We start from the raw sequence: 20,369 nt of genomic DNA on the forward strand, positions 1-20,369 counted from the left end.
ATACTGTCTCAAGAAGTAGGATCATGTTTGCAAATTGTAGAATGAATTGGAAAAACTTTGTAAGTACACATTTCGGACACAGAGATGCCATCACAACATAGATACACATTAATGACATTCATTAGGAAAAACCAATATTTGATTTCTCCTCAATTGCACATATTGTCAAATATATTATTAGCCCTCTTTACCGCTTCCTAAGAATGGTGGTTACCACTTACTATCCATAGATATAAGAACAAAAATTTACAACGTCAAAAAATTGTAATGGAATAACATATGTACATGTGAGTGAGTGAATGTGTGCGTAAGCTTACGTATGTATATAAGTGAGTGAATCAAACAAGCTTCAAGAGCCACCCAACTAATTTATCATAGAAATATGAGATGACAATTAACAATCGACAACGGTTCGGTTCGGTTTCAATGGTTTGAAACCGTGGTTTAAACAATTTTATTTTTATTTTAAAATTTTAAAAAAATTGTTTCTAAACAATCTTTTCATTTTTAGACCTTATTCTCACATTTTTAGAATATCTTTAAAATTTTAAAATAATGAACCCTAAATTTTGACCTAAGTTGAAAACCAAAACTGAACCACGAAACTGCAATTTTAACAGTTTCGTGGTTCGGGTTTCAAAATTTTTTAACGGTTTGGTTTTGACCCTCTCAAACCAAACCAACCCGTTGCCGATTGTTAACGACAATCGTGGATAGTTGTTGACCAATACATTCTAGATCATCTTGTTCCTCTATATATAGGGTCATCGAATGACTGCGGGGGATTCAAAATTCACACTACTGCCTAAGTGGAAATGCCACCATCTTTTCTTTAGGCTTGTACAACTTAGTTTGAAAAGTTGACTATCTACATAAAAAGTTATTGTCTTTATTTAGCTACTACACCAAACATAGTTTGAAAAGTTGTCTAGCTATTGAGGTCACATTGTTGATCGGTTATGAGGAAAACAACTTTATAATGTGAATAAATCTCTTATAAAGACCATGTACCAAGTTCCAACCTTAAGAATTCATGAATCATGATTTCATGTATTCACATATCCTTTTTCAACTCCATCATTAATCACCCCTCAATCCCCTTATTCCCTTCTATAATCTCATATTTAATCACTATGAATGCAATACTATTCCAAGCATATCTCTCTCCCTCCCCCCCCCCCCTCTCTCACACACACACACACACACACACACACACATTGGAATATTACATTACAAATATTAACCCTCCAATGTTGGCCCCAATACAAGTGAAAATGCTAGAACATACCCAATCACATCTCCCTTAACACTTCTTTGAACTCACTCACACAAGCTAGGTGTCGAGGTAGCATCATGGCATCATCACCCACTTTATATGAAGGTAAGTAAGGTATACAATGAAAACCTAGTGAAGGATGAATATCACTTACATATCATATGCTCATGTATAAGGTAATTTGTGAGAAATATGGTGATTTGTTAGATGGGCATGATAATGTATGTAAGTGTCATACTCAAATGACCACCAAGAAGGGTGAGCATGTATGTGCATGCATTATTTTCACATAGAGATTTTTTTACTATAGAGTGGTAACCACCATTCTTAGGAAATAGTTACATACAACAAGATGTGTTAATTTGGTTCCATAGGTCAAAATCGGTCTCATCACATATGATAAAGCATCCATTACATTATATTCTCTCTCTCTCTCTCTCTCTCTCTCTCTCTCTCTCTCTCTCTCTCTCTCTCTCTCTCTCTCTCTCTCTCTCTCTCTCTCTCTCTCTCTCTCTCTCTCACACACACACACACACACACTCCCTCTTAGGTCATACATAAAACACACTCGAAATCAATGAAAGAATCTCTATAAACTAGATGAAACTAGTCTATCATAGTTCACAGGTGAAGGAGTAATGTAGTCCCAACATGATATGTTTAGAAAGGCTTTTAGATTAACATATAACATATAGTCCTCCTGTGTGAAACCTATGCAAAAATATGCCTACATGGGAGAAGATGGATATATATCGGAGAATTGTGTGCAACCTAATCATGTTTTGACAATCTCACCAATAACTATATGTATTTTAGTTCTTTTCACAATAAATTTTTATCTTTTTACAACAAAAATGAAGTCACCTTCTTACTTGGTTCAACAACCCTCTCACCATCATCACGATAACATCGTCCTCAAGGTTTATCGTGTGTTATGATTATCTCTAAGAGCTTGTATTCCAGAACCCTCACATGATGGGATGTGGGGAGTTATATGATAGGAAACTGTCACAAGCAGTTCTAAATTGGCAGTCAGGCAAGGAACTCCTAAATACCGAAAAAGTCATCGACAATACTCTTTTGCAATATTGTCATCATGCACCGTAGTCTTATGTTCTTGCAAACACCATATGGGTTTGTAGCCATGACCCAATAGTTGTTGTGATTTGGTGTTGTGAGCCAATTGGTGGTGGTTTACCATTGAGCCTATGCGTGGACACAATGAACTTATTGGCTATAACTATTTGGTTTTCTTACCTTTATGCACATAGGTAGCCCTTACGTTGCTAATATAGTATTGGTTTCACAACACAATGGTCACACATGGATTGGTCGATAATGAAGTATCCATACTAATCTATACAAAATACCAATGTTATAATCCATTGCAAATTGTTTCCAACTACAAAATCAACTTAGTATGACATCATGGGGAAATAGTAACACTTTCCCAAGTAGTTTCCCCGAGTCTTTTATGTATCTCATCCTTGTTTTTTGAAAATATTCACTTGCCTCGATATTCTTGATTTTTAATAGTTCTAACTTGATCTATCAAAGCTTACCAATGCTCTTACGAAGCTTAATTACATGTAAATCTAGATCTTGTGGTGAATTATGAGATTCCTTGAGCTTGAATCTTTATCCTCTTCTAATTAATTGATTTCCACCTCGATTTTGGGCCCACGTCCATGCGCACTAATTTAGTTACTTGATTGAGTCTTTGATATAATTTCATCCGTGTTTTTCAAAAACATTCACTCACCCCAATAAATTGGACTTTTTACAGTTCAACTTGATCTATCAAAACATTGGCATCCTCAAATATTTTTATGAAGTTTAATTACGCGTCATATTGGATTCTCGTCGTGAAATGTAAGACTCATTGAGCTTGCAACGTTTATCATGTTTATCCTCTGCTAAGTAATCTATGTCCACCTCGTTTCTAGGTTTGTAACCATTTAGATTTTTTATGTTTTGAGCAATTTTATAATGTTGATTTTGTAGCGATTTTGTTCATTTAATAACATCTTTGGCTATTTATTTGCAAAAATAAGTGAGAATAAGATAAAAAGAAGATTTTAGGTTTGATAGTTTTCTTGGTCGCCGCCGCCAATATCCATGCAATGTCTTCACTTGTTTTATGACTTCAAGGTCTCGCGATTCTCCCTCCCTTTCTCTCTTTCTAACTCAGTAAAAGGATTTCTTATTTTTCTTATTTGAATATCCTTATCCATGGAAATGGTCTATGTGACTCACTTGTTCTCTTTCTCACCTCTCTTACTAATCCTTGGGACAATCATGCGAAACTTTGCTAATGTTGCTTTAAGAGGCATATTATTTTCAGCTATCAAATTAAGATGGTTTGTAAAGCCACATATTTAGATCAAATAAAATATTGGGCATGGTCTCAAGCGCAAAATGTTAGAAGTTGTTATAATGAATGCAACAATAATTGAGGTTTGAACAACCATCTCAAAACAATGTCATCTTTATAGCCACACCATCATGGTAGCTTCCAAATCTGTAAGCAACAACAATGGGTCAATCCATGTTGAATGTCCACTTATATTCTGCATAAACATACAAAAGTTAAATGATCATTGTGCTTTACGATGTAATGGTTCGATTGGGCTTGTTTAAGTAGATATTGAAATAAGAGCAAGAGCCATAAAGCATGTCTATCTATTCCTTTGCATTTTTAGGGGAATGGTTATATCGGATGGTTGCATAAGAAGTCACGACATATAGATAATACCAAAGGTAAATAATAATTTGAGTAGCAAAGTTCATTTGGATGGGTGGATGTGTTTTGGTTGTGGCCAATGAGGAGATCTTGGTATCCTCCCTTGTTAAATGCTACATTTGTCCATGAAAGTGGATATCGTTTTACACCTTCAGTCTATTGGTCATTGTTGCATTCAATCATTTAGGTTCAAGAGTGAAGTTGTAAAGTAGTTTTCAAGAGTATGTCCATGTCTCAAACTAAAAATATGAAGTTTTTCTTTTAGCTTAACCCCTCGATATGTCATGTAAGCTAGAAAAAAAAAATCCTATAATGTTGTATGACAATTAAGAGGTCAATGACACGGACACAAGTCATTAAACTAGTGGGGCTTAATCCATAATCAATGCTGGAATAAGATGGTTTGCAACGCGAGCATTAGTGATAGAAAAATCAAAACAACAACTTAAAACCATATATCATGCCTTGCTATGTATATACTCTCTCTAGAATAACATATTCCCGAAGATTATTTTATAAAATCCATCCTAGTTTCAAGGCGTTCGTCAAGTAACACCTTCGAATGAAGAACGGTATCATAATTTGACTTTTAGTCAAGTTGTATCTTGACAATCACACACACACACACCCATGACAGTTTTTAACTTTAAATGCCCTTCATTTTTTCACTTCTTAGATTAGAAACAACATTCATTTAGGAACAATAATAGATATATAGCTATGCTAAAAATGAAACATCATCCCAAAATATATACATATGTTAAAATGAGTATGAATAATGACCTAATGGGAAGACAATTCAATACTGTTGATTTGACAATCCTTCATACTTAGCCATGTATTTAAGCCCTATCAATGAAGACTACAATGTGTTATGGAGCTTCTTTGATTTGCATTTATGGCATTTTGTTATGAAATCCAACTTTCACATCTAAGTGTACTTGAGAAATCACTGAAGGCACTTGTTGAGTCTTGTTTTGCACGGGAAACATAGTTGCCCATAATTTCTTCTACCAAACACTCTCCATGCCTTGTTTATAGTACATCCATAATAATGGAGCAATTGCATTTTACATGCAAAGGGGCCAAGATGACTCGTACCTTGGAGTATTTCCCTTCCTACACTCAATATTGAGTCCTAATGGGTCCCCTTCCTCACAATGGGCTAGCCAAGGGACCGGGGGTGCCATTAAGCAATGGCAAAGACCACATCATACTTCAACACATAAAAGCATTTACCACTGGACTCCATGAAATCGTGGAAGCCTTGAAGTCTTCGTTAAGTTAAACTAAAATTAACACATACATAATCACTACACCAATTAAGATAATTTGCTTGTCTTAATCGATAAGAAACACAAGGCATGGCAATTAAATTGACAATTGTTAAAATAGAAGTATGTATATCTCAATTAATCACGTGGCAAGACCACACGGAGGAAAGTAGTTATTCATAGATACAAGGGAGAGAGAATGGGAACCAAAATGTAACCCCATAAATGGGACACTCAAAACCCTTTTGACATGCAAGCTCTTGCACTTTCAAACAAGTTGGAAACCCTAAAAGGGTCTCTTTCACATTCCAATCTCAACCTATAAAACGTGGTTTCAGACAAATATAATATGTCTATATTTCTTCTATATATTTGACCTATGACCAATATTCTAGATTGGAAATATTAAGCCTTACAAAGTTGGTAAACAAAAGACTATGACATTATTTCCCTTAACAAAGCCTAAATTAGGCACTTTTACTCACTCTTTAGCATAATGTCACCATGAACTAAATATTTTCATTGCATTAAAAAGAGGTAAGTCATTGAAGCAAGCATTTTAGTGCAGAGAATCAAGCCCTTCCTAGGAGATATCATCCAGTCCAATCAAACCGGTTTCATGGAGCATCGTTCTATTATGGACAACGTGATTTTGTTTTGGGAGGCTGTTGCAACGGCGAAGGAGACCAATCAAAACTTAGCCTGTCTGATGCTCGACTTCAAGAAAGCCTATGATTGAGTGCAATGGTCTTTCTTGGAAGAAGTGATGAAGGTCATTGAGGTACCTTTGGAGTGGAGATGTGCTGCCCAAGCCTTATATAGGAATGGCTCGAGTAAGGTGTTGATTGCAGGGAGGAAAGGAGCTCGAATCTTTCTAACTCGATCCATCAAGTAGGGTTGTCCTCTTGCCCCCTTTCTTTTCCTTTTTATTACTGAAGCAATGTCTGCCCTTTTTAACAATCAAGGGGCAAATCTTCATGGTCTTTCGATCCCTAATTCAAGGAAGTCCCTGTTGGACTCGGAGTTCGTGGATGATATGATGTTATACCTCCAAGGAAATGAAGCGAATCTTGAGAGGGCACCGAGTGCTATTGAGCTCTTTTGCAAGGCATCGGGAGCATCCATCAATTGGAAGAAGTCCAAGGGTTTTTGGATCAGCTTGGAGTCCAAGCCTGTTTGGAAGCTAAATGCTGAATTCAAATGGATTGCAAACGGGGAAGCCACTAGGTATATGGGAACGTGGATTGGGGTAGATATCGACAAAGGAATTTAGTTGCAACAAATTCAAAGCAAAATCTGTGACAAAATTCGCAACTGGTCAGGGATGAACTTATCATTGGCTGGCAAGATCATAGTAGCTAACCATGTGCTCTTGTCTACGTTATGGCATGTAGTTTCAGTGTGGATGTTTGACAAGCAAGCTATTCGTAATGTTAAAGCGTGTATTAGGGGATTCCTTTGGGCTGGGATGAGGAAAGACAACGCGGCAACCAAAGTATCATGGTCTACATTGGTTCTTCCCAAGAGTAAGGGGGGTTTAGCATTGATTGACCTTGGATTGCAGAGTCAGGCATTGTTATGTAAGGTATTGGTAAGGAGCTTGCTACCTGGTAACGAGTTATGGAAAACATTGATACATAATAAGAGCATTGTCTGGAGTCCAAGACTGGGTGGGCATTGGGCTCGGTTTGGGGTTGAGGTTCATGTATCGAGCGCAACAATCACTTGGTTGGCCATTGAATCGGCCTCGTGGTTTCAAGGGTGGAATGGAAACAGTCCTTCTTTAAAGGTGATGCAAGGATCTGTGCAACCAGTGCAAGGAGGTTTATTCTTCTTACAGGAACGCTGCGTGGACATATGGGTATTAGTGGTCGGCCTTACGGTCTGGCAAGTGTGGGTATCTAGGTGTAGGGAGACCTTCGCAGGTAAACGAACCCCACCGGCTGAGAATCTAATGATGATCTGGTTCAATCCTATTTCTACGTTGCGAGGTGAGTTTGAAAGTCTTCAAGGGCCATCTAACGCAAGTGAAGAAGCGAGAGCTCGTTTCTTGTTGAAATGGAGCGGTTCGTCAATGCTACATATAATGGATGGTAAAGTGAAGTGGAATTATCAACCACCACGGTGGTTGTTCCCTCCAAGTGTACCTAACATCTAGATGGGTGCTGCCATGAGGAGCGAATGGAGGACATCTATGCTGAATTCTGCTGGTATGAGGCTCACATGGAGAATATGCGTCGAGTAACGCTATACACATCGAATGATGTGGTGCTTTGGAGTTGTTTTTTTGTTGTTTCATCTACACATATTGTTTTCCTTTGACATGCAAGATGTCTTATAAGATATGAGTTGTAAATTATCCTTTGTACATTGCTTAACTAATGGAAGTAGTTTTTTTTTGGGAAAAAAAAAATGTGCCCACATAAAATCCTTAGTTTAATGCATTCCTCAAATTGAACAAAGCATGAAATATTGGGGGGATTCATGTACTATTTGTATATGTATCAAGACTACTTTGTTCCATTTTTGAACTGATATGGCCTTAAAAATGCATGAATAAATTTGAGGAAGTTAAGCTCAATAGTGCAAACAATACAAATCAAGTTCAATACTTTCTTCTTTTTTTCCAAAAAAAGATACGACATTAGTATTAGAAAACATGTAAGGCTATACGTACAAGATATACCACAAATCCCCCTTTTTTAAAATCCTAACCATCGGCTTAAATAAATACTTTCGTGCAGAGTAAAACCACTCCACCTTATCAAAAAGCCATCTATAAAATATACCTATGTCCCAAATGGCATGAAACTCCAATCGCTTAAGCTCCATTTGTTGCGTATTACCGTTTATACTATCCAACAAACCTTTGAGATTATGCACAATCTTTGTCCAAATCCCATAAATTATTTGGACATGTCTTTTTTTTTTCCAAAAAAAAGAACTCCTTCCATTAGTTATAAAATTTTACAAATGTGATTATTATGTACAAATCCCTGTAGGGACGTGATAGTTCCATCTCATGTGGATGCCCACTGACTCAAGAAAGGGAGAGGACGACCATTGTTGGATGAAGGCTATTCGTTGTCTTTCAACTCCATCGGAGCCGCCCTTGAGGCCATCATATTGGCTCTTTAGAGTGGCTACAATTTCACTCCATATCTCTTGCAATAGTAACATTGTTAGATGCGCGGTTTGGTTGGAGAAGACCTGTCTACACCGTTGTTTCCATCGAATCCGAAATTAGGCTGGTCTTTCAGTCACATTTTGAAATACCTTCAGACATCGAGTCTTCGAAATATACCAATTTGTAAATTGTAATACCGCTTACCACTTCCCAAATTTGAGGTTTATCAATCTCTTTTTGTGGATTCAAAGGTATCAAAAATTTCCCCATCAAACCATGTCTGATCACAATAGCATCTGCAACCTCCTCTTGTTCATATACCATAGGTTTATCTTGTACCACCGCCCATGATACCGCTCCCCATGTATACACTACTCGAGGATATACCGATATTAATAATGCTATGATGCGTTTCCATAATGTCCATATCAAAACCACAACTCCACAAACAATGCTCAAGTCCAATACTTTGCAACTGCATATTCAAACTATTCATCTTGGATCATACATTTGCTTGCTTACAAAATGAAATCAATCACTATGTATCCTAAGTTCTATTGTGCTAATCAATAAGTTTTTTTATTTTCTTACTATCAAGAATTGGAATTGAAGGCATTATTAGACGAATATGGACCATAATATCACCACGAGATAACCATGTAACCCCATTAAACCGGAGAGGTAGATTAGCCTCTAGATCCATGACTTTTTAAAAGTTCATAAATGCATTGTAGCATTTTGTGGAACTTTTCAACTAAGAGTGGACTTTTTTTATTAGCCAACCTTTTCCACCAATAATAGCTCCTCCTATGTTTTACATAAACCTTTAACAACCAAAGCTTCACTAAAAGCTAGAAAATGAATTCTAAGAACATTTGGACTCTGTTATTGCATGTGTCCCACTACACCACATTTGCATTAGCACCATCTATTGTCATTGTCATGCTATTTCTTTCACACAAACCTTTTTCATTAAGAACTTTCTCAATGCATCAAATATTATGGTTCCTTTCAAATATGGTAATTGTAATGAACCCATGAAAAAATATAATTCTTGGAACCAAGTCCATTGCATTTTAAATATATCCTATAGATTGTAATTTCCATTTCTAATGTCTTGTATCAATATTGTCATACACTGAGTGAAAAGGTGACTTCCTCATGCATCTTTATTGTGTTTCCCTATTTGATAGACATTGTCCACAAAGCCATATGCCATATGGTGATTAATGTGGTGCATACTCTTTAGGATTTGACATTAGTGCCTATCCAAACAAATAATTTTGCCATGTATATGTCCCAAATATGTTTAATTGTTTCTCCATCTAACATGCCATTTACAAAATCAAATCAAGTTGAATTGTAACATATTGATGGCCATTACCCAATGCATCAAACATTGAAGTACTTCTTTACCACAAAAAATATGCAAGAATTTTTTATTTTCCATTCTGTCTAAATCCTTACATAATTTACTATCATTAACTTCCCATTTAATCGTAGCATTTTTGGATTGCAAAAGTTACATGTTTGCAAGGTTTTGAGGGATCATTACATTCTCAATTAAGTCCCATGCTACATCCTACTGGATCAATGTCATCTTGAAAATCATTACCTTATTGCAATATCTACAAACAAGGCACCTTCATTTGATAAGTGGATAGCAGTGATTGTCTTTTGCTTCTTGGGAACCATATACCAAATTTGTTTTACTCCAAACAAACATGAACATAAATCTTAGAGATGTGTTTAAAATTAAGCAACAACAATTGCAAAAAGATTTTCTACCACAAATCACTAATGATGACCAAAAACGAAAGATTTTAATGCTCAGTATAGCAAAGACAAATATATATCATGGTTTTTACATTTGTTTTTATGCCAGCATCAGCAAGACGAGATACAAATTAATTCATCAGTCTTTGGTATAAAGGTTGTGCAGGAGTGATAAATTTGCCAGGAAATTAGCCATCATATACTAATGTCTGCATGCTCACAACTAAGGTTCCTTTGAACCCAGCTATGATGGAAAGGCTGTCCTAGCCATTGAACAGTGACACAAGTTCGACCAATATCAGATCATCAATGAGGTCCTAGTCCTTGATTTATGAATGTAAAAGACCTTTCAATATCAGACTATCAATGATGTCCAAGTCATATGAAATGTAAAAGATTCTCTTCAGGATAATGAGCTCATTGTTAAATGTTGGTTTCATAATGTAGAAACATAGAACATTATGATTTAAAAACGGTAGAATTGACATTCACCATTTACACGAGGGTATTTTCAAAATTACCCCTTTTTTCTATCCCAAATTTTGAATATCTTGAAAATAAGATTAATAAAAAAAGATGTGTGGGTTTAACTTCTTTCTGTTGCATGGAAAGCATGCTTCGTAGTCAGTTAGCACTTGTCTTCAGATTTATCAGCATAAAACCTTTTCCCTGCCTCAACTGCCTCCCTGCAAACAAGAAAACAATGTCTGGACTCGATGTCCTTTGTAGTGATTTATATCTCAATAGATAACACTCTCCATCCACCTCTATCTCTCCCCAGAAAAAGTGAGACATTTGTATATGCCTGTTTTGTCACATAACACAATCTAGCTTTAAATAAATTCTAATATATATCACGGAGAGATGGGACACTGTAGTACCTTATTCTGTCCTGTACTAAAATGAACTCATGTAGCACTTCAAGATGCATAATATTGTTCTCATACCCCCAAAAATCAATCATTATGAACCCAAAGAACCACGGGAATTCAAATAAGGCTGGGACAACCTTTTAAAATTGTGATATATACAATCATTTCAGAGGATTTCAGATATACATATATAAACTCGTTCATATGAGTAATCAAACCTGAAAGCATCAACAAGTTCCTTATTATTTGGGTCAAGCTTTACACCCTCATAGAATGCATTTGCTGCTTCCTCATATTTCTGCATCAGACAACATACCAAGGGGACAATAATAAGGAAACTCCTGAACGTCCTAAAAATTTAAATGGTTGGGGAAAGTTTAGGTTAGCTATCAAGATTTCATAATATTTAGCGAAATGCTCCCAAAAAACCTTCAAAGGTACCCATGTGCATATTATGATTATCTCATACAGCACCACTGAATTAAGAGAAAAAAATGCAAACCTGCAAAAGACGAAGGGCAGACCCTTCTCTATAGCATCCTTTTGCCCAGTCGGGACGAATCTGCCTTACCAACTTGGCATCAGTAAGTGCAAATTCAAGTTGCCCAGTTCTCATCCAGCATAGGCTCCGATTAGATAAAATAATTGCATTGTGTGGATCCAAATCTAGCGCCTGTCAAAAAATAATCGCATTATTCAATTGTGTTATGTATGCATTATGTGATTATGCACACATGCAATGCTCTGATGACAGGCATCTGGTCATCGAAAGAAACTTGGGTGATATTTCATAGTTTTCCCCCAAAGAAAACGAAAAGATTTGAACATTTATACTCCATGGCATGGACATATATGCTGGCACTGAACTGCCATTCTTGAAATCAAGTCATGTAGCTCAAGCTACAAAAATGCATTGTTCTCAAAATAAGGAAGAGTGCATTTAGTACTCAGTGTCACAATGGTACATTTCACACAATGTTTGAATACCCGTTCTGCATGTTATCAACACACATGCTAGCACAGAAGCAATATTCTTTGATATTAGCAACATATTCAAGCTAGAATAACAGTGTTCTGGAAAGTGTGAAACATGCATTTGAAATATCAAAAACCATATAATTAGGAAAAAGCACCCTTCCCTAAAAGTTGACATCAGCAATCCTTTCATTCCTTTGCCTCCCAGTAATCATTGCAATATAGGCCTGGAAATTTAAAGCTACATATTGTGTGCTCACCTGTGTATATGCATCCACAGCAGCCATATAATTCTTGTTTTTAAACGCTTCATCACCACGGGTTTTGGCTTGCAAAGACTTCTCCTTTAATTCTGCAGATACCTTGCAGGAAAAAACAGAAGGCTTCGTTTGTCTCCCAGGACCTCTTTCACATTGATCAAAATAATTTCCATTAAGAAGGAAAGACAACTTACCTCAATTGGAACAAACTTGTCATCAGTCTTAACTCCTTTATCCTCTTCTTTTGCATGGCTGAGGTTTGCCTAGTACCAAAGTATGTACATGTGAGTTTCACTCAATTATACCAGTTTTGGTATTCACAATTCAACAAACTCAGAGAATTATATACCAGTTTTGATTTCCACTCTACCCCCCCTTTTCACTTCTTACCCCTCTCATACCCCCCATCACTTTTTCAAAGATCCCTATAAAATCTTTTCCTACCCACCACTATACATCACCCTCCCTAACTCCCACATCACACATTTTCAAATAACCCCATAAAATCTTTTACACCCCCACCAAATCCATCACTCCCCCTGAACTCCCACACCATAAAATTTGAAACCTCTCTCTCTCTCTCTCTCTCTCTCTCTCTATTATCCCTTTTATTCCCTATATAAACCTCTCAAATTCTAAATGGTCATGTGCACTGATGAGCTCCTTAGGAGCGAAACTAGTTTGCCACATCGACCATTTCTTTGTATTACCTTTTAAGTTTCTTAATATAAATTAGTTTTTAGTATAACCTCTTTGTATAACCTCTCTCTCTCACTCTCTCTAAACTTTGTACATGTAACATATGTATCTCCTCTCTCTCTCTCTCTCTCTCTCTCTCTCTCTCTCTCTCTCTCTCTCTCTCTCTCTCTCTCTCTTGAAGCAATAAGATCCCTAATGAATATATTTGCATGCTGCTCATATTTGCCTCACTTCTAGAAATAGATTGCAGAAAAAAGGATGTCTCTAATGTATCCTTACAGAGGACAAACGTACACACGATGACTCCATCGATACCTTCAACTCCTACAAAATGAATTTTACACCATAAAGTGCAAAAAAAACTGAAAGCTCAAAAACTATGATAAAATGTCTTTAAGCAGCATCTTGTACAGGGTACTCAAACACTACTTCTTTTCCAGTTAGCTTCTTATAGGCAACACCAAAAGTCTCTAACTTATACTCAGTATTGTTCCTCTCCTTCGGGTCCAAATATACTCGCATTATGCATGAACCATCCAGACGGAAACGAACTCTTTTTCCCACAATCTCTGCTGGATAGACTAAATCTTCAAGAATAGCCTCATGAACAGATGTTAATGTACGGCTTCTGGGACGAGCAGTAGCAGTTCCCTTCTTGGGAGGCCTCATAATGCACCTTGTCGCGATGAAAATTTCTTCTCAAGTTCGCAGACAAGACGGTTGTGAATTTTTTTGAATGATTTCCTTAGTCTGTATGGCACATGGATTATGACAGCCTTCCTGCTTCCAGAGATATCTATTTGCTTTGCAGAATTGATGAATAGATCCTTTAGGTCACTTCTTAGCTCCTGGTTAGTGTTCTCAAGATCAAAGAGAGCCTGTGCAAAAGAGCAGTTACATTACCCCCTGGCATGATGCCCTAAACCCTGGCATCAGAGCAGTTACATTACCCCCTGATGTTGAGGATGGGTTATTTGTTCCATCCTACTCAGCATGCCTTAGCCTAACTCACAGCCAACAATATGTTCTTACACAATAAGACCCATTTCAGTGTTTAAACTGGTATCCTGCCAATACGCCATGTTAATCTTAGCAATTCCTCACACAGGAGTCCTTAAAACATTAATACTTTGATTACTGTAGGTTACATCTAAGCTAACTCTTAGAAACCTTCAGGATCCTTTTATGCTAACGCAAGATACAAGTTAGAAAACAACACTGAAGGAATGGCATGAAAATGTAGATGGTGCAAAGTCACAAGAAACTGAAGCAATAAGTTAACCAACCTGCTCATGTGCTATTAGTTTCTGTGCATATGACAAGATTCCCTTACAAGACCAATCAGCAACTCGTGGATCCACTGTTGTCACTGGCAGCAAAGCATTCACACAATCATGGCTACCTTTCATGGCAGCCACCATCACAGGTTTCTCACCATCCTGTAGGATTGCAATACGGTTATTCTTCATTGCACGAAGCATGTCATTAGATATAATTGCATTGCATGTGTTACCTCATCAACAGCATTCGGGTCGGCGCCTGCATTTAAGAGGCTTATGACAATCTTTTCATTTCCACTGTCTGCAGCAATATGAAGTGGAGTTACACCACCTACAGTCACATTCACATTTCCTCCTTTCTGCATATGACCATTCAGGAGATAACAACAATGAAAGTTATGGTGATTGGAAGTAATGTATAAAAGGTGAGTCAATGCACATTCAAGGAGTAGTAGGTAAGATGTACAAGTATATATGATAAAGTACACTAATAAAATTGTCTCCTAATGATATAAAAATAAGATAGGCAATCTAATTAATGAAATTGGATTCCTGTGCATGAATTATTGCATGCCTGTTCTTCCTCCTATGTGAATTTGATACTGACTTTCAATCATTTGATTACTAGGCAATTCCATAGTTTCCTCAATACTTTGTATATTATATGCTCATGTGCACGGCTTTATTGAAAATAAGAATGTCAAAATTTTATCAAATCACCAGCTAGAAAAAGTTCCATCAAGGCATTTCTTCTACAAAGGACAAAACAAAAGCACCTCAATAAGCAGATCCAGAATCTTAGATGCTCCCGCTGCTGCTGCACTGACAAGGGCAGTCACATCATCATCTGATGATGCATTTGGCTGCAGGAACATAGTACCTTTTTTATCATAAAATAACAAAACAAACAAAAAAACCGTGCCCTAAATAAAAAAGGATTGTTTTATGTTGCACTTACATCAGCTCCGTGTTCTAACAAATGTTTCACAACTTCATATTTTTCATTACCAGCTGCCCATATTAATGGAGATCCTGCATGGCTTGAGATGTCCACATTGACTCCCTTCTCCAACAGTGATCTTACAATGTCAACAGAGCCTATTAAATTTTAAACACAGAATATATAGGACAAGATTGAATCCATTTCCTTATCAACCCTCTTTTTTATATTGAAAACAGGGATTGTATCAATGTAACAATCAGCGTTCCTAGACACTTCAAACAATAATTGAATTGCAACCAGTAATTGCACTATATGAAGAAATGATGTGGCAATTCCACAAACTGCAGAGACAGCCATTTGCAAACTTCAACAGTTTAACCACAGAGTTTAGTGCCATTCATGAATCCTCTGTAAAGAGCGCCATCTTTTCCTTGGCTAAAAACCATAACAGTTCTCAACTATGAATAAAAACTCAGTCCAAAATAAAGAAATGTTTTCACATAGTCAAAACGCTCTCAGTGACGTTTTCACAGGCACTTTCAGGACAAAGGTGAAGCTAGTTAAACACATTCATATTATTTTCTCAGTTCCCAGGAATATCTGTGGTAATTGCTTTCCAAAGCCACAGACAGAAAAACTAAACACAACCTCATGTAGCATGCACACTTTACTCTACGAAGTGCAGTTCTTTTCTTTTGTGTGCACTATCACCAACCATTGAGCTAATCATGCGTAAATGCAATAAGATAACTCATCAATGCGGTTGCGAGCACATTAAATAAAACAAAATATATAAATAGAAATTGTCAACCTGAATGAAACAAAATGCAATCATACAAGCATGGGTTGAACTTACTAACTAAAATCAGATTTAGTGAATATTTTAAAAATGGTTAACCACCTATTGAGTGAATAAACATACTATACAAGCACCGCATATCAAGATAAACGAGTTAGCTAAATGCTACAAAGAAGGTAGATCATGTTGTGCTTTTGGAAAGGAGGAAAAATATTTGGCCTTCTCATATAAAACTTTTCGATCAATCACAATAGAAAGAGTAGGATTTAGATATTCAATTCATACCATCATAAAGTTCTTGTGAAAGTAACACATGGGTACCAGAAAGAAATAGACATTCAATAACCATAATACACCTGAAAAATCTATGAATCAACCAAATCAATGGTTTATGTAACCGTATATCTGCGTTAGAATCGGATAGACGTATCAAATCTGCAATTATTGATCCTGGCTATTTTCGCAAGGTAATTTCTATGTTAATTAACCAGTGTACCCTCATTACATTAGCATACTCTTACTTTACTTGTATCATAAGACATAAGCTGCACAGTAATATACTGAAATTCAATGGGCAACTTGTGCATGTAAGTGAAGTATGCCCCTCACAATCCAATGCCAAAACAACTCCAACAAAAAATACCATAATTGAACTCCAACAGTCAGTAAAATACCATAATTGAAAATTCTAGAATGTGAAACAATGATATAAATCATTCGTACAAAATGTGGATGTCAATGAGGACAGAACCATACCAGCTGCTGCTGCATGATGCAAAGCTGTCGCATCTAGTTCATTCCCCCTTATCTCTGGATTTGCCCCATGATCAAGGAGGCATAATGATGCTTGAAGATGTCCATGTCTTGCAGCATGGATGAGAGGAGTTTCCCCTATGCAAATTAGATAGTTTTAGCAAATTACTGATTGAATTGTGGAGCAATGGACATGATTTGGTTACTAGAAAAAGAAATGTGGGTTCAAATAAGGAGAAATTTTGATATTAAGTTTTTATTTATGGCAAACCTTACATACAATGCACCTTTTATAATTCAAATTTCATCACAAAAAATCCGAATAAATCAAGCTTGCTCACCATCATTGTCACATACATCCACAGGATATTTCAAAACTTTCAAGAGATAGCTACACAATGTGTCTTTCCCATTTTGAGCAGCAAAATGCAAACAGCCACGTCCATTGGCATCCTTTACATCTATAACAACCTTGGCAATGCCTTGTTCCTCATTAAATGATTGTGCAGCTTCTGCAAAAAGCAAGTAGTCCACCCTCCTTCAAATAAATGGATGATTTATCACATTTTCTTTAAGGATAAAATAGAGTCAAACAAATCCTATGATATAGAATCTTGAAGGCAATATATTCTCTGTCCAATCATCCTGACATTTTCTCGTCTAGAAATATATAGAACAATTGTACGTTGTATAAGAATTGCATACACAGTATCCACATCTTCTTGCAATAACAATCTTGTAAAATCATGGGTTTATGCATACCTTGCAAAGCAGTAATATCTCCTTCACGAGCTGCAATTAAAAGCTTATTAACCTTCTCCCTGGCTGTACAAAAAAAGTACGAGGGAAAGATAATGAAGACAAGAATATAATGTCTAGTCATAAAATACAAGTAAAAAGAACAAGTCCTGGTTAGGTTTCCCCAATGCTTCTTTGTTATTGATACAAACGGATGTTATAGTATTATGACGTCAATTTTCAGAAAAAACTAGTATGCAGTTAATTTGGGACACTTAGTTGAATGCACTCAAAGCACTTAGTTAATTTGAAAACGAACAAAGCACTCAACTTCAATCAAAATCTTACCAGAGCTTATAAACAAGAACCCAACAATTTCTAATACCTGGCTAACTCTTGGATATGAATTAACAAACCACCATAGAATTAGCTAATATAGTCAAATGTTTATACATGGTCAGTTCCTTAGCCCTGTCAGAGAATGAAGTGTAGAACCCATTTGTAATGGCTTCCATGAAAACTTCCTTGCTTTTACAAAGACGAGAGATAAATTTTTGCTTCATGTCAGCATGAGAAAAATTATCTCAACATTCATAAATATCAGTTAGGATCTGAATTTTCCTTCCTTTCTCTCACTTGAGAATGTACGCTAGAAACTGGATATTGAGTTTTAATATACTGCTTTATCACATTGTGTACGACATTTTAGACATCCCCACTGATATAGTCCATTGCATATAGCTTTCGAGCTTGCCTTACTAGAATTCTTAAACTTAAAATGTGTAAACATGATGGTCTAGTGTAATATTTGCACCTATGTAACCTTTGCAGTGGGTCTGATATTTAGTTAATTTAAAAGAGTCCTTCATATGTTTCGTTTGAGATCAAGCATACCGGTAGTTTCATTTTTGCTTCTCAAAATATGGCTTTACAAACCACTCAATTCTTCATCTATTTTGTTTAAGATCCTGGGGGATCCAAGGTATGAAGTAGAAAATTTCCAGAAATTAGCTCAAAGATTAAACTGTGATCTCTATCATCAAAAAATGTTCTGGTTTCTATGTATTTAGGAATCACTGTCCGTGACCCAAGGGTTGTTGAAAAGAAATGCCATTTCCCTTAAGCCAAGACTAACAAACATGAAAAATTAAGAATATCTAGAAAACAGCTAGAAGATTAAACCAGGATCTCAATCATCCATAGAATGTCGTGGTTTTTTTATGTCTTTACATATAACTTTGCATGATAAAAGGTTTGTTGAAAAGCAATATCATTTCCCTTAACCATATCTACAAAAGTTGCGAATAGAAAATCTCTACGAAATAGTTAAAAGATAAACCATGATGTTAACAATCTAAAAAATGTTGTGGTTATGGCGGTTTTGCCTTTGTGAATTGCTTTTCACTACGATTTTTGTTGAGAAACGATAGCACTTACCTTAACCAAGTTACCAAAGCTATAAAGTAGAAAATATCTAGGAAATGATGATAAAAACATGAAGAACCATCAGTTTTACGATGTTAGATCATACACTAAACTGATCAGAAACAACGTTTTCAAGAATCCCATTCCAGCATGAGAAGAAGCGAAATTTTCGTTTCCTCCGAACTGTATAAAACACGTACTTCTGAGTCTGTTAATTTGACAAGCAGGACTTGTAGAAATACAATGAACGGAGAAACATCGCAAGCGTAAGTTACATTCTTTTGACTCCCTTTACTCGACAAAAAAGAAATGTCGAGCTACACCTCAGAGGATAACTAACTCACACTGCGTGGAGGAAGAGAAAGAAGAAGAAGAAGAAGAAGAAGAAGACGAGAGGATTACCTGCAAATGCGGAAGCTGCATCAGCTTGCTTCTTCATGAAGGCAATTAAACTGTATCCGGGGGGTTTCTTAATGCTGCTGAGGTTTAATGGGGACCTTCTTTTACCGACAGGAGAACGAAGGAGAAATACATACATACATACATACATACATTATACTGTTACATACATACATACATACATACGTATACTGTATACATATGTATGTATACGTATTACAGTACATACACACGAGGGTTTGTGTTTCATTGATACGCTCATCTCTTCTTCTTCTTCTTCTTCTTGGATGGACCCTAGAGAGCGTTGTCGGCCGCTACTTTCTCGCTATCGTTATCTCGCCACATGATTCCATCCCGACATACCCAACGAGCTCACAATTTGTTTCTTATAGCAATCAGTCTGTAACATGGCTGTGAGTATATATCCCCGAAAAAACGTCTTCCATATTGGGATGTCGTGGCGATCAACTATCAGGCTCTTCGTTCGGCCTGTCCATGTTGTACCAAAGTAAAGAGCGGAACCGATTGACACTCCATAAATGCCTTGGATTTATGTTTGATGCGTCTTGCGTAACTATTATCCTAGGGTATAAGTATACATCCAAATATGGCACACCCTAGTGGATCCTCCTTGTTGTTGTATCATTAGTTCTAAGAAAAACGAATGAACTTACTTCTTCATCAGCCTATTATTTAAGTTGAAATAGCATATGTAAGTATGCCATTTACGACCAAACCAAGAGCATTTTCAACTAGCAAATGGTTAGCTCACAACTTGTGGACAGTTGACCAACATGACCTTATAGCAAACAATGTAATTTGCACTCACTCAAATGCTTCTAAAACTAGCATGACGTTTTTTGGTTGAATTAGATATTCAACCAAGCAAAACACTATTAGAAATCCATATCATCCCCGACCATGAGTAAAGTAGGTGGACTCTCGGCAAGAAAATCACTTCGCAATAGTTTGAAGTGGATTTGAATGTGGTTTGGCTTCTTGACAAGCATAACATTGAGCTTGTTTGACA

At 36.5% G+C, this 20,369-nt stretch overlaps 1 protein-coding gene and 1 pseudogene across 1 annotated transcript; both read right to left on the reverse strand.

Annotated features, from left to right (window-relative positions):
• Positions 1 to 10,581: 10,581 nt before the first annotated feature.
• On the reverse strand, positions 10,582 to 19,488 carry LOC147858134 (uncharacterized). Its single transcript, XM_087327379.1, has 13 exons — positions 19,343 to 19,488; positions 17,540 to 17,602; positions 17,119 to 17,289; positions 16,781 to 16,915; positions 15,241 to 15,380; positions 15,059 to 15,145; positions 14,516 to 14,641; positions 14,289 to 14,441; positions 12,498 to 12,566; positions 12,304 to 12,405; positions 11,571 to 11,741; positions 11,287 to 11,366; positions 10,582 to 10,882 (listed from the first exon to the last, which is right to left on the reverse strand). Exons 1-13 carry the CDS (start codon positions 19,476 to 19,478, stop codon positions 10,825 to 10,827), a joined length of 1,491 nt encoding a protein of 496 aa, XP_087183505.1. The 5' UTR covers positions 19,479 to 19,488; the 3' UTR covers positions 10,582 to 10,824.
• On the reverse strand, positions 13,224 to 13,889 carry LOC147858135 (small ribosomal subunit protein eS7 pseudogene; annotated as a pseudogene).
• Positions 19,489 to 20,369: the final 881 nt, after the last annotated feature.

Source organism: Azolla caroliniana, unplaced genomic scaffold (genome assembly GCF_043228905.1).
Source record: "Azolla caroliniana isolate FFs.n. ecotype wild unplaced genomic scaffold, voAzoCaro1.0.p SCAF_11, whole genome shotgun sequence".
Lineage (NCBI taxonomy): Eukaryota > Viridiplantae > Streptophyta > Polypodiopsida > Salviniales > Salviniaceae > Azolla > Azolla caroliniana.

What these genes read in the sequence shown, in the direction of transcription:
- LOC147858134 (XM_087327379.1), bottom strand. Translation starts at nt 19,478, where the DNA reads ATGTATGTATTTCTCCTTCGTTCTCCTGTCGGTAAAAGAAGGTCCCCA. An exon ending in TGCAGCTTCCGCATTTGCAG is followed by an intron (nt 17,603 to 19,342) that starts GTAATCCTCTCG and finishes TTTTTTGTACAG; the next exon opens with CCAGGGAGAAGGTTAATAAG. An exon ending in GCATCATGCAGCAGCAGCTG is followed by an intron (nt 15,381 to 16,780) that starts GTATGGTTCTGT and finishes AAAATTTAATAG; the next exon opens with GCTCTGTTGACATTGTAAGA.